General features: G+C 41.5%; 1 protein-coding gene across 3 annotated transcripts in view; it reads right to left on the minus strand.

The window, feature by feature from the left end:
- The window catches only part of UGGT2 (UDP-glucose glycoprotein glucosyltransferase 2), a 77,978-nt gene that overhangs the window by 25,011 nt on the left and 40,556 nt on the right, over nucleotides 1-12,411 (minus strand). For all 3 annotated transcript variants that reach the window (XM_077927719.1, XM_028728304.2, XM_077927720.1), the window contains 7 exons: nucleotides 11,404-11,539; nucleotides 9,662-9,793; nucleotides 8,479-8,640; nucleotides 5,250-5,373; nucleotides 5,062-5,160; nucleotides 2,672-2,766; nucleotides 95-301 (listed from right to left, as the gene is read on the minus strand). In XM_077927719.1, coding sequence (XP_077783845.1) covers nucleotides 95-301; nucleotides 2,672-2,766; nucleotides 5,062-5,160; nucleotides 5,250-5,373; nucleotides 8,479-8,640; nucleotides 9,662-9,793; nucleotides 11,404-11,539 — 955 coding nt within the window. The remainder of the gene's footprint in view (nucleotides 1-94; nucleotides 302-2,671; nucleotides 2,767-5,061; nucleotides 5,161-5,249; nucleotides 5,374-8,478; nucleotides 8,641-9,661; nucleotides 9,794-11,403; nucleotides 11,540-12,411) is intronic.

Below are 12,411 nucleotides of genomic sequence, written 5' to 3' on the forward strand. Positions count from 1 at the left end.
GCACCAAATGAGGAGGGCCCTCCTTTAAAATTACTTCGCCGTCTTGTACGTTCAGCAAATGCGAAGAGAGCAAAGGGAGTGTAAAACTACTAACCGGAACAAGAAGTGTCTTGATTTTAGTTCCCGTAGTGAGAGATCTTGCCGTGTCCTCTTTTAGAATCCGACCGAGAAAGTTTTTCAGACTAGCGTTTTTCTGCGTTAGAAAAGCTGCCAAGATTGCCCTTGCAATGACAGTGTTATCTTCAGTTATTTTCGATGCAGGATTATGCACAACCCCAAGCTGCACATGACTGCTAGTTTTCTGTAAGACACAGATAGAGGTTACATGTTAACTTATTATTACAGTTAATGCCTGCAAGTCCCTCCCAGACCACCAACTCTCTCTCTCTCTCTCTCTCTCTCTCTCTCTCTCTCTCTCTCTCTCTTCCTTCAAATCCCTTCTCATAACCCACTTTCCCTATGAAGCCTTTTGATAAGCCTGTCAGTCTGCATCTGCAATTGGAGTGAAGCCTAAATACATTCATCCTTCGGTACCCTTGCCTCTCCTTTCCTTGTTATCAACTCTTGTGTTTTCAAAGCAGGTAAGGTTGATGGGGATATGCTTTGAAAAAATGAGAGCAATTGGCTGTGGCTCCCCATATATGCCGAATAAGCTCCTTTTACACTTTGTTGTGTTTGTCACTGCAAACAATGGTGTACACGCAATAAACAGGCTTGCTGATGAAGTGTGAATTGGCTCTTCTTTTCTTCTTTTCTGAGAACGGCATTATAAGCCTATGGAATCAAACCAAGGCTCCATGTAGTCTAGCAATCTAATCTCAACCAACAACAAGTTTCTAGGAAGTTTACGAGCAGGGCATAAATGTTATAGTCTGGCCTCCCTCTCAGTTTGCATTTCTTGGTACAGATCTTGATCTGATGTGTAGAGATCTTTCCTATTTTAATTAATTCAAGAGGCTTATGGAAGCTTCTGTGTGTGAGAGAATCTGGTGCAAGCTGGAAGTTTCTACCTGACACCTAAGTTTCTATTCTGCTTAGAAACAAGCAGAAGGTTCATGATGTTTGGGTTATTCCTTCAGAGAAGGTGAGTACAGTGGGCTTAAATTGGTTCTGTTCTCTCTTTCTGTCAAGGTCATACTGACTATAAAAGTAGGGCCAGAAGGAACCCAAGTTTCACTTTCTATCTCTCTTTCCTTCTGGTGTAGTGTTCTGTATATAGTATGCTTAGTGTTAAGGTTTTAGTCTTATTGTAAGTTATTGTAAGTTTAAGTTAAGTCTGCTGCAACTGGATTTCTTAAGTACAGTGCGAATCCTGAATGTGTTGGATTTGTGACCATTACGCTTATCTGCCTTAAGTAGCAGTAAAGCTCTGCTGGGTGAAATATTAATTGCCTCTGGTCTATTTCTTTGGGAATCCTGCAACGTAAGTTTTCACTCTGCTAACTATATGTCGGAGTTCTGCTCTGCATCAATAATGAGTATAATTTATGTTACTCCCTGCACTCAAGTATCCAAAACGCTGAACCTTATGGATAGTTCATGCATGTAAAACAGAATTCAGAACTGTTACGGTGGGAGCAGCCAAGATATAGTGTTCTATAAGACTCACTTTTTCCCTCCTAAAAAGTAAGGGGAAATGTGTGTGCATCTTATGGAGCGAATGCAGGCTGCACAGCTATCCCAGAAGCCAGAACAGCAAGAGGGATTGCTGCTTTCACTGTGCAGCGGATGATCCCTCTTGCTGTTCTGGCTTCTGAGATTCAGAATATATTTTTTCTTATTTTCCTCCTCCAAAAACTAGGTGCGTCTTGTGGTCTGGTGCGTCTTATAGAATGAAAAATACGGTATATATTAGTCCAGTTGAAATCAATGGGACTTATGGGTCACAATTAACTAGTCCCATTGAATTTAATCACTGACCTGAATTCTTATATAGCATATAAAAGGTGGTATACTTTGAACAATCAAGCCAACAAAGACAAATGTGACTAAAGCACACTACCTTAGTTTGGATCCAACTCAAAAGATGCCAGCTTATCTTTTAGAGCAGGAGGCTGCAATGGCTGTTTTCCTGAACATTATGAAAGTCCAGGAAAAATATCAGTTTGGCACAGTAAAACCAAATTTATAGGACAGTTATTTACTCTGGAAGTGTCAGATACTTTAAAATTTTATTTATTTAGGCAACCATTCGGTTCATCCCAAATGCAGAAATGGGCATGCACTGCTCAGTATGGAGATTGGATCATTCCCATAATCATTTCTTTCCTTCCTTATTAGATACACTCTTGCTAAATGAAGGGTTTGGGTGCTGACATAGTAAACTGCATGTGTATAATGAGCTTGTACCATCACATATAATACAGAGATGTCAAAAGAAGTCAGCATCTTTCATCTGGCCTATTTCTTCCAACTCTCTTTGGCTTTTTCAGTCCAATTCCTTGCCAGCTTTGAGAATTGTTCAGAAGCTAAGCTTGCCTATTTCCTTAAAACTTTTTATTTTATTTTATGGAAAGGCGATAAGATATTAGGTTAGTGAGACCCTTCCATAGTGATCAAATACTGTTGCCGTTATTTGTGTTTCCATCACTATCCTCCTTCAGAGCCTTGAAGAGAGAGATGACCCGGCTGCACTCATACTATGCGGACACAGGAATTTTACAGCACTGACCAGGTATTTCAGGGCATTTGAAAGCAGTTGCCTCCCATCTGGGCTATCAAAATCAGCAACGATCCATATGGTGCCTGGGTATACTACATCTTCATCTAAAAAAAGAAAAGGGAGGGAAAGAACCCAGATCGAACATTTTCACTTTTCAACATTAAAAAAATAAAAAGAAAGGGAAGTGCATGAAGAAGAGTGCACTGACAGAAGTATGGATTGCTGTATACAGTGGTACCTCGGGTTAAGAACTTAATTCGTTCCATAGGTCCGTTCTTAACCCGAAACTGTTCTTAACCTGAGGTACCACTTTAGCTAATGGGGCCTCCCGCTGCCGCCGCACGATTTCTGTTCTCATCCTGAAGCAAAGTTCTTAACCCGAGGTACTATTTCTGGGTTAGCAGAGTCTGTAACCTGAAGCGTCTGTAACCTGAAGCGTCTGTAGCCTGAGGTACCACTGTACAGAGCTATTTTAAAATATGCTAGTAAGTATTTGGGGCAGCACCGCTCACCCCATGTTCTTACAATAATGTGACATATGATTGAAGCAGCAAGGAGAGGGCAGGACGCTGCCCCTACTGAAGCCACCCCTTGCCTGAATGTCTGAATCAGATAGCCTAGTCTACAAGCGTAGGCCCCTCACATGATTCAACAATTCTAAATCATCTTCAGAGGGGGTGCACGCACTGAACTTCAGCCCCAAAGTGCAGCTGGCAGGGGGTGGGTCTGGCAGGGGATGCACCAGAACGGCCATTGAGCACGGCCCCTCTCTCCCCATTGCACGGCAGGAGGGAGAAACGACTGCAGAAGGCTTATGTTCTTAAGTGCTATTGCTGGCACAAATATAATGCTGAACTATGATTGGCTCTACCAAGGGAGGACTGCCATGCAAGAGGAGGAGGAAGTATTGTGCAGCCGACAACTCCTCACTAAGTGCACAGCACGCCAACTGAAGTAGCTATTGTCACTGACTGGGTATGTTGTATTTCGACTAAGCCAATTTAAGAACCAGTTGTTGAATCCGTGTTCACAATCAATTCCACACATTGGGACAGAATGTGGCTGATATGACATTAACAGATGCCCCATGTGTGGGATAACCAGTCGCATATAACGAATATGCTTAAGTCTAATCAATGCATGAAGGGGTTAATGCCATAGAGTAAGCAGTCCTGCCAGGCTTAGCTAGGTCCACTTCCCCTCACCTTTGTAGAAACTAGGTAATCAAACCTTTGTTCTTCCCAGTCTACTTGAGAAGCTCAGCACTTGAAGAGGTTTGAGGTGGTTGCTCAAGCCCAAGCACATGGCTCTCACAAGCCACTCTTGAGTTCTTATACTAATAATTTAGGAACTTTCACCATTTTGTAATTAAGCTAAGTTTTAGTGCCTGTAAAACTTTTCTGAAGCATGTGAATCTTTTCTTTTTTAATACGATTTTTATTATATTTTCTGTTTTACAATTTCAGATAAACACTTTACATACTTAAGATATCAGTGACTTCCCTTCTTCTCTTTCCATGGTTCATTTTACACATCTTATATCCCTGCATATTTTACAAAAACTATACCAATTGGCTTTCCATTATTACATCCAACAAAACTTATTTACACTGTTGAATTTATCTTAATGCTGCCAGCGTTTTCAGCTGTACACAATTATTTTCCATTTATTCATTAAATATGAAGCACATGAATCTGACCTTTGGAGAGTTGTAAGTAAACCATTTTTTAAACTTACCAAACTTGTGGCCTTTTCTTATGCTAGGGGGAAGAGGAAAACTTTGGAAAGAAAATTTTTAGGGAACATTTCGGAATTCACTTGGAGGGGCATATTTTAAAGGTCTAACAGGCTATATTTCCACACTTTACTTTGATGCGTATTTTGTGGTTTTAAATCTCTGCTGGGGTTCTCTTACCTAAGAGTACTTGACCCAAATTTGGATCTTGTTATATTTAAGTTACATTTAAGGATATTGTTATATTTGAATTATATTGAATCAAATTCCCGTATTTTTCACTCTATAAGATGCATCAGACCATAAGGAAAACCATATGGACCATATGGAAAACAAGAAAAAAAACTTTCTGAATCTCAGAAGCCAGAACAGCAAGAGGGATCACTGTACAGTGAAAGCAGCGATCCCTCTTGCTGTTCTGGCTTCTGGGATAGCTGCGCAGCCTGCATTCGTTCCATAAGACGCACACACATTTCCCCTTACTTTTTAGGAGGGAAAAAGTGAGTCTTATAGAGCAAAAAATACGTTATATTGAATGTATATTTGAGGGGTTTTTATTGTAACAATACAATGTTATAACTAATCTTGGTAAACCATTCAGCTTGCATCAGACATTGCTCTATGAATGTTACATAACAACAGTTAAACAAAAACAAAATGTACCTTTCCTTGTAACATACTTCATGTTTTCTGAAATAACAAAAGTCTTATCTTGAGAGTCCAAGAAGGAAAAAGTTGAGAAATCGTTTGTATCTATAGGCACTGCAAAAATTAAAACGTGGCTTGTTAATATCAAATATGAAATCAAACTTAGGGCTTACAGAAAGAAAAGAAGCAGTACTTGGGTTTACCTGATGGGGATGCAAAGTTCAAATATCTTCTTTGAGGATCAAGAATCTTGTCATGTATATGTGAAACTACATTCTGTTGCTCCATGATGAAGTCTACTGCGTTTGTATGGTCATTCAGCACGCCCTGAAAGGAAAACAACAGCAGTTCAGTTTCCGCACCACTCAATAACTTTAGATCGTTCTATTGGTATCTATTTGAAAAGTACCAGTGCCTGTAAAAGGTCATTGGGGCGGGTAGCAGCTTGAACTTGTGGTCAAAGGCAGGAAGAGAACTTGCTGGAAGTAGGCAGCTCCCATAATCCAGTTTGCATATTCACCAAAATTGAAAAGATTGCTTTGGAATTTTATACCAACACTAAAAAGGATGGGGGAATGCATACTATCTTGATAAAAAAAAACCTGAGTTAAATAAAAGAGCTACCAGTGCATGAAAAATGTAGGACACCTAGCCAGCGTGGTGTAGTGGTTAAGAGCAGTAGTCTTGTAATCTGGTGAACCGGGTTCACTTCCCCGCTCCTCCACATGCAGCTGCTGGGTGACCTTGGGCCAGTCACACTTCTCTGAAGTCTCTCAGCCTCACTCACCTCACAGAGTGTTTGTTGTGGGGGAGGAAGGGAAAGGAGATTTGTTAGCCGCTTTGAGACTCCTTAAGGGGAGTGAAAGGCGGTATATCAAGTCCAAACTCCTCTTCTTCTTCCTAAGGGGTCAGGGAGTGAATTTCAAAACTGAGGTGAAGTCCTGATGGCCTTCTACTACAGGATGCTGTGTAACGTGAAATCCTGCCTCCTCTCAGTGACGTTTTTCAGTTGAGCCTCCCCATCTTTGTGGGGGAGAAATTTGGAGACTAGAGACTGGGGTGTCAGCTGCTGGGAGCTTCCAAGAGTCCATAAATTCTGGCTCTAGACTATAATACTCGTTAGCCAAAGACATATTTTTTTATAATGAAGGTGAATCCCGTTATTTTAAAAAAATGTAACAGAGGCTAGAATGGATTTGGGTTCAATCAGCACTCCTTCTCCCTTAAGTGGCGTTGGGTTGGCTCTGCAGAAGGGCTATTGAGGAAGAGCTGCCAGAGTTGTGAATAGCAGTGGCATATAGAGGGAGTTAGAGGGACGCGGGTGGTGCTGTGGGTTAAACCACAGAGCCTAGGACTTGCCGATCAGAAGGTCGGCGGTTCGAATCCCCGCGACAGGGTGAGCTCCCGTTGCTCGGTCCCTGCTCCTGCCAACCTAGCAGTTCAAAAGCACGTCAAAGTGCAAGTAGATAAATAGGTACTACTCCAGCAGAAAGGTAACCGGCATTTCCGTGCACTGCTCTGGTTCGCCAGAAGCGGCTTAGTCATGCTGGCCACATGACCCGGAAGCTGTACACCGGGTCCCTCGGCCAATAAAGCGAGATGAGCGCTGCAACCCCAGAGTCGGCCACGACTGGACCTAATGGTCGGGGTCCCTTTACCTTTACTATAGAGGGAGTTATAAAAGAGGCGATGCAAAAATTGAGACCCCTCAATCTTTAACTTGAGACCCGTCAACCCAGTCCCCATCATCATATTCTGGACTAACAATTGAGTCACGTGGGTCAGCCCCCGGTGTCGGTAATATGGTTGTCGGAAATCAGTACAAAATGATCAGAAGATTGTGGAGCAATTTCTTCTCTCTCCAGGGAAGAATGCCATCTATGAAGCAGAGTCTTAGAACACACCTGCTTATATAATTTTGTGAAGGGCTTTATGTCAGGAAGCTAATAGCAAAACAGCCTTAGGTTGACCATTACGTTCAGAGGGAGACGGAGGGTGGGAAGGAGTCAAAGTTTGTCCCCATGTTCAGAGGAAACTTCTCCCAGAAATGCCTCTTTGGTTAAATTGTCTCTGAACATCAGCATTAAGCTTAAAAGCATGTGGGATGGGTTGGCCGCTGGGCTGCAAAGAGTTACGGCAAGGGAGAGTTAAAAATAATAATTTTTTGACCAGGGGGAATTGGTGACTCCTTAAAAACTCCTCATTGTCTGGAGGCTGAGGTAGAATAAAGCATTTCTAAGAGCTCACACTGTTCTGTGTAGCCACTCCAGGAATCTTCTCTGCTTCTCAGATGAAGAAGGAAACAAGCGGTTAAACAAGCTTCAAGCAGATGCTCCTAAGAAAGCATGGATCTTAATGATTCATTCCCCCATGTACTGGGATCACCTGGCTTCCTGCTCTGAAAGTTTCATGGCTTGCACAGGGATGCTAATGGCCTGTTCCTGTTCCGCTGGCTCCAGGTCCTTGCCCTTTTCAAGTGCCTTGCAAGCTACAATTGTGGGCTCATTTGCTGTCATTCTCCCTTTCCAGAGATGCAACAAGCAGGTGTTGGGGTGCCAGTACAACACACACCTCCAACCAGGCGCCGTGGATCCAGAGCGGGTTGTGAGGAGCTTTGCAAAGGGCAAAAAAATACATTGTACTCCACTTCCGCCTTCTGCTAAAACAACCACAGGGAGAATAGGAATGAAGGGAAGGCAAGAAAAAGCCAAGCAGATAAGGCAAATGGGGCTTTTACAGTGGTACCTCGGGTTAAGTACTTAATTCGTTCCAGAGGTCCGTTCTTAACCTGAAACTGTTCTTTAACCCGAAGCACCACTTTAGCTCATGGGGCCTCCTGCTGCTGCCGTGACGCCGGAGCACGATTTCTGTTCTCATCCTGAAGCAAAGTTCTTAACCTGAAGCACTATTTCCGGGTTAGTGGAGTCTGTAACCTGAAGCATGGATGTAACCTGAAGCGTATGCAACCTGAGGTACCACTGTACTGTTGTTGTTATTATTATTATTAGAATGGGCAAAAGACAGAGGTTACTGTGAAGAAAAAGGTGAGGAGGGGAAAAGTGAAGTCAGGAAGGTGGTTAGAACATCACACTCACACAAATTATTCAATCATTTGAAGAAAAGGATAGTAGGGGAAAATGTCTTCTTATCCAGTCCACATTTTTGTAGCAGCATTTGTCTTCATACTGTGGTTCCAAGCATCTCAAGGATTAACAAGGGCTTAGTTAAATTCTAAAGCATGGATAATAATTATATATTAGGTTTCAAAATCATGACTGCAAATTAAAATAATGATGCCATTTAGGTTTTCACAAGATTAATTCCAAACCGCCTCGTTATAAAAAATGTAGAACATAAGCACAACTTAAGCAATCGACTAGCCATTATCTCACTGAGCATTTGCTTAAAAATAAAATAAAATGCGAAACATACCAAGAACACTGCCCTCTGGAAGGACTCTGTGGCATCCATGATCTTCACTAGAGAGGTTTGTAGCTCTGCAAGATTCATCTCTTTTCTGTTAAAGGGCACGCCATTAAAGAGAGCTTGAGGCAATGGACCCAGGCCAGTCTTCTTATAAAACATTGCTCCTGCCTAGATGGAGCAAAGATGTCCCAATTATATAGAGCTGACTGTGGAAAAGTAGTGATTAGATATCAAGAGAAAATGAACACAAACATCTATGCATCGCTTGCTGGGACAGGTGAGGAGCAAAGTGATTTATTATTCCTTTATAACTTTTCAAACAGTTATTTTAAAGGCAGGGGGACTGGCAATCGCCGGCTGAGAACATGATTTCCTGAAACAATGCATTAACAGTATTTGGGTTGAATTCAGGTTAAGTTCGTTGAACTCAGTTCCCACTGGAATCGATGGGACAAGTCAAGACTAACACGAACACAAATTTCAATGAGAACTAGGTTTAACTAACTTCTTCTCGATCCAACCCTCCGCATTTCATTTAGACCTGCAAATTAGTTGGCAACATTAGAATACTTCATTTATTTATTCCTTCAAATCAATGCATTGATGAAGATATGGAAAGCTGGTTGAACATGCACTGTCATAGGTGAAAAAAGATCTCATGACAGGCAAGTCAAACAAGGCAACGCCACTGTTTTGAATGATAGCTGTCTATCTGCCTTTCCTGCTTACTTACAAAGCCAAGCATCAAGTTGAATTTACAGAAGTGGATTTAGGATGACTAACACTGCAATCCTATGCACGGCGGCTCAAAAACAAGTCCCACTGAGCTCAATGGGGCACGCCTCCCAGGTGACCGAGAACAGAACTGCTGCCTGTAAGATGTATTAGGACAGTGTTGTTTTCTGTTTCCCTGTTGACCCTCAAACAACAGAGCCTATAAGGCTCATTTTAGAAGATACATCCACACATCTGATCCTGGCCGTTTTCTGCATTACAGCATCAATGTCGCTTTGCTGATATTCCAGACTCTGTGGCATAGGAATTGTGGGAAGTGAAATATTGTACCTCCTCAAACATCTGATATTCCAAAACCTCAGTGTTCAATGCCCGTGAATTTGTGCCATCCACCCGAAATACTTTAAAAAATGATTTTTTTGTACATCCTCTTGCAACTCTGTACTGTTCCTACCTGTCTGTTCTCATCATAATCAGAATCGACACCCAAGATATCTTGCAAGTCAGCATGAGGAAACCCTGTGACAAGAAAACGCTTCACATGCCCCACAGAAAGTACACTTCCCTCTTCTACTTCATGGTACATCTAATTAAAAGAGAGAGAGGAACAGATAAAGAAATGTGATCACCCATTCTACTGATGTATTCATATTATATTAAATTTTTATTGCCAAGCTGCAAGTGGATTTTAAAGGCTCCTGCCGCCCAATCACAGGCCCATCTAGCTCATTTTATTACCGGGTTTTTCAGCAGTAACCAAGAGACGGCACACTTTAATGCCTCCGCCAATTAAACTTCAATGAACTTTCACTCTTAAACTCATCCATCATATGCATTTCTGGGCACTTAGGGGAAAAGGAGAAATTCAGGAGAGAGAATAAAACCACCCTTTATTTTCTGCACAATTACATGCATCCATCTCACATCCTTCCAGTACCCAGCCATGAAATGCGTCAAGCAAGCAAAGCAAATATTTACATAATAAAGCTGTCTTGTTGCCTACTCTCTTCCTGAAGCCCAGAAATATGAGTAAACTGCTAAATATGCAGTCATGTTAGAAATATCACAGCTTAGCCGTCAGAGCTATTTAAGGGAAGACAAGTAGGGAGGCATAAAACCTCACAGCTATAAATTAGCCACTAATAAAGTTAGGTTAGAAATGGGGAGATTTCTATTACTAGCACATAATTCTAGGACAGCCTCCCTAGAACAGCTTTGGGAGCAAGGAATCCTGACGGCTTCATGAGAGTGTTAGATAAAATTAAAGAGCTAGGTTTTCATGATTTTATTCTGCAAGCTTCAGTTTAACCTGCGCTTAAGCACCTGGATTTTACCTTCCTCCTCCAGGGTTCCTGTTAAACAGGAGTGCACCAACTCTCTCAAATCCATATATTTAGCGTTTCTCCCCTTAACAATCCCAAACTGGTGAGCAGAAGCCATTTACACCAGGGGGTCAGGAAGCCTTTCAGTCCGACGACCAGATTACTAGTGTGGAAAGCTCTTGGTGGGATGGGGTGGGTGTGTTGAATGTCAGCAGTGGGTGGTACCACACCCCAAAAGTGGGCAGGGCCAGACAAGGAGACAAAAATAAACACAGCCTCTTACTGGCCTGGCAAAAGCACTCAAGGATGGATGCTAAATATGTTTCATAATAATGCCTAACATTGAATTCACCGCCTCCTTTTTTTTTTTTTACTACCATCCACCTGAATTCAGCTCCATGTTTTCCAGTTTAACCACAGTTGGGTTAAGAGTAAGGAAATTCTAATCTGCCTCCACACACCCACACACCCCTGGTTTGCCTAGCGATTCTGTAGGTTTCCTTTGCTTTCACCTGTGCCGCATTTCTCTGTTTGTATGAGTCATCTGAAGCTAGCTGAGGCTTCCTGCTTATATGTCTCAATTGCATGCACTGAGTTGGGGGCGTGCGTCTCTATCTTGAGGCAGGCAGCTGAATTTTATGTTTTTGGCCCATTCAGGCTAAGATCTGTGCCAAAAGGCACATGGATCTGCATCCATCCCCGCCCCACCAGGAAAGCTTGGCAATGATAAGAACAAAACTTCTTACGGAAAAGTATTTTTTTAAAAATAAATGCATTTAAATAGTATGCCCCATGGCTACTTTGTAAATGTAGAAAAATTCAGGTAACCTTGAAAAAAAAAGGATTGTTTTAAAAATATTTTACAAGCACTAACTCTCGTCATGGCAGTAAAAGCTGCAGGGATATCCATTTCATCTGCAACGAAGTTAAAAGCTCTCCATAAAGCTACACCTGCATCCTTGTTACCGTCAACGACTTCATCGGTATTTAGGACGAAAACAAACCCAATTCTGTTCAGAAAAGAAATGAAAATTCTGTAAGAGTTGCAGCATTTTATAAAACCACATTATAGACACATTGAATATGAATCCAAACAGCAAGAATAAACTGGCAACATTCAAAATATTAAAGTGAGTGGCAGTGGCCTACAGCAAATAAAAGCAATTTAATTGTTATGAAACCATCTACCATTAGTGACGATGACTCTGCAAGCAGTGAAAGAGGTAAACTGGAGGACTAGATAGCCTGGACCTGCTTAGAGAAAGGTTTTAATTTAGGGTTACCTTTCTGTGTGAGCTCAATCCAATTATGACATCTGACTGCAGATAGCTCTCATGTAGCTATAGGTTCATGGGAGATTTTGCCTGCTAGTTAGACTGCTGACCAGAAGATACCAAAATTCAAAAGGATCTTTTGGGTAAGAAACATATTTCCCCACTACAGAAAATATTCTAGGCGATAGAGATAAATAGATATTCATACAGGCTAAAGAGAATTTTCCAGATTAATGGGACTTCACTCTAGAACAAGATAGTTCTGAAGTAGAGAAAATTTGTCCCAACAAATTGCCTTCACCACATCATTCGTGAAGTAAACTTCCTAGCTTTTCTATTCATCAAACACAGATAGCGGAAAAACTGGACCCTCCTCCGAGGTCATCCTTTATCCCTGATTTTGCTGATGGTTCAGGTCCTAACGTGATCTTTACTTCTGCTGAGAAACTTTATCTCCTACCTTGACCTCTCAAAACAGATGTCCATGTCCTATTCAAAACCACACTATCAAAATCATGTCTGCACATTTTCTTTTTTAATATGATTTTTATTATACTTTGTTTTACAAATTCAGATAAACATTTTACATACTTAAGATATCAATGACT

The sequence above is a fragment of the Podarcis muralis genome, chromosome 4, assembly GCF_964188315.1.
Source record: "Podarcis muralis chromosome 4, rPodMur119.hap1.1, whole genome shotgun sequence".
NCBI classification, from domain to species: domain Eukaryota; kingdom Metazoa; phylum Chordata; class Lepidosauria; order Squamata; family Lacertidae; genus Podarcis; species Podarcis muralis.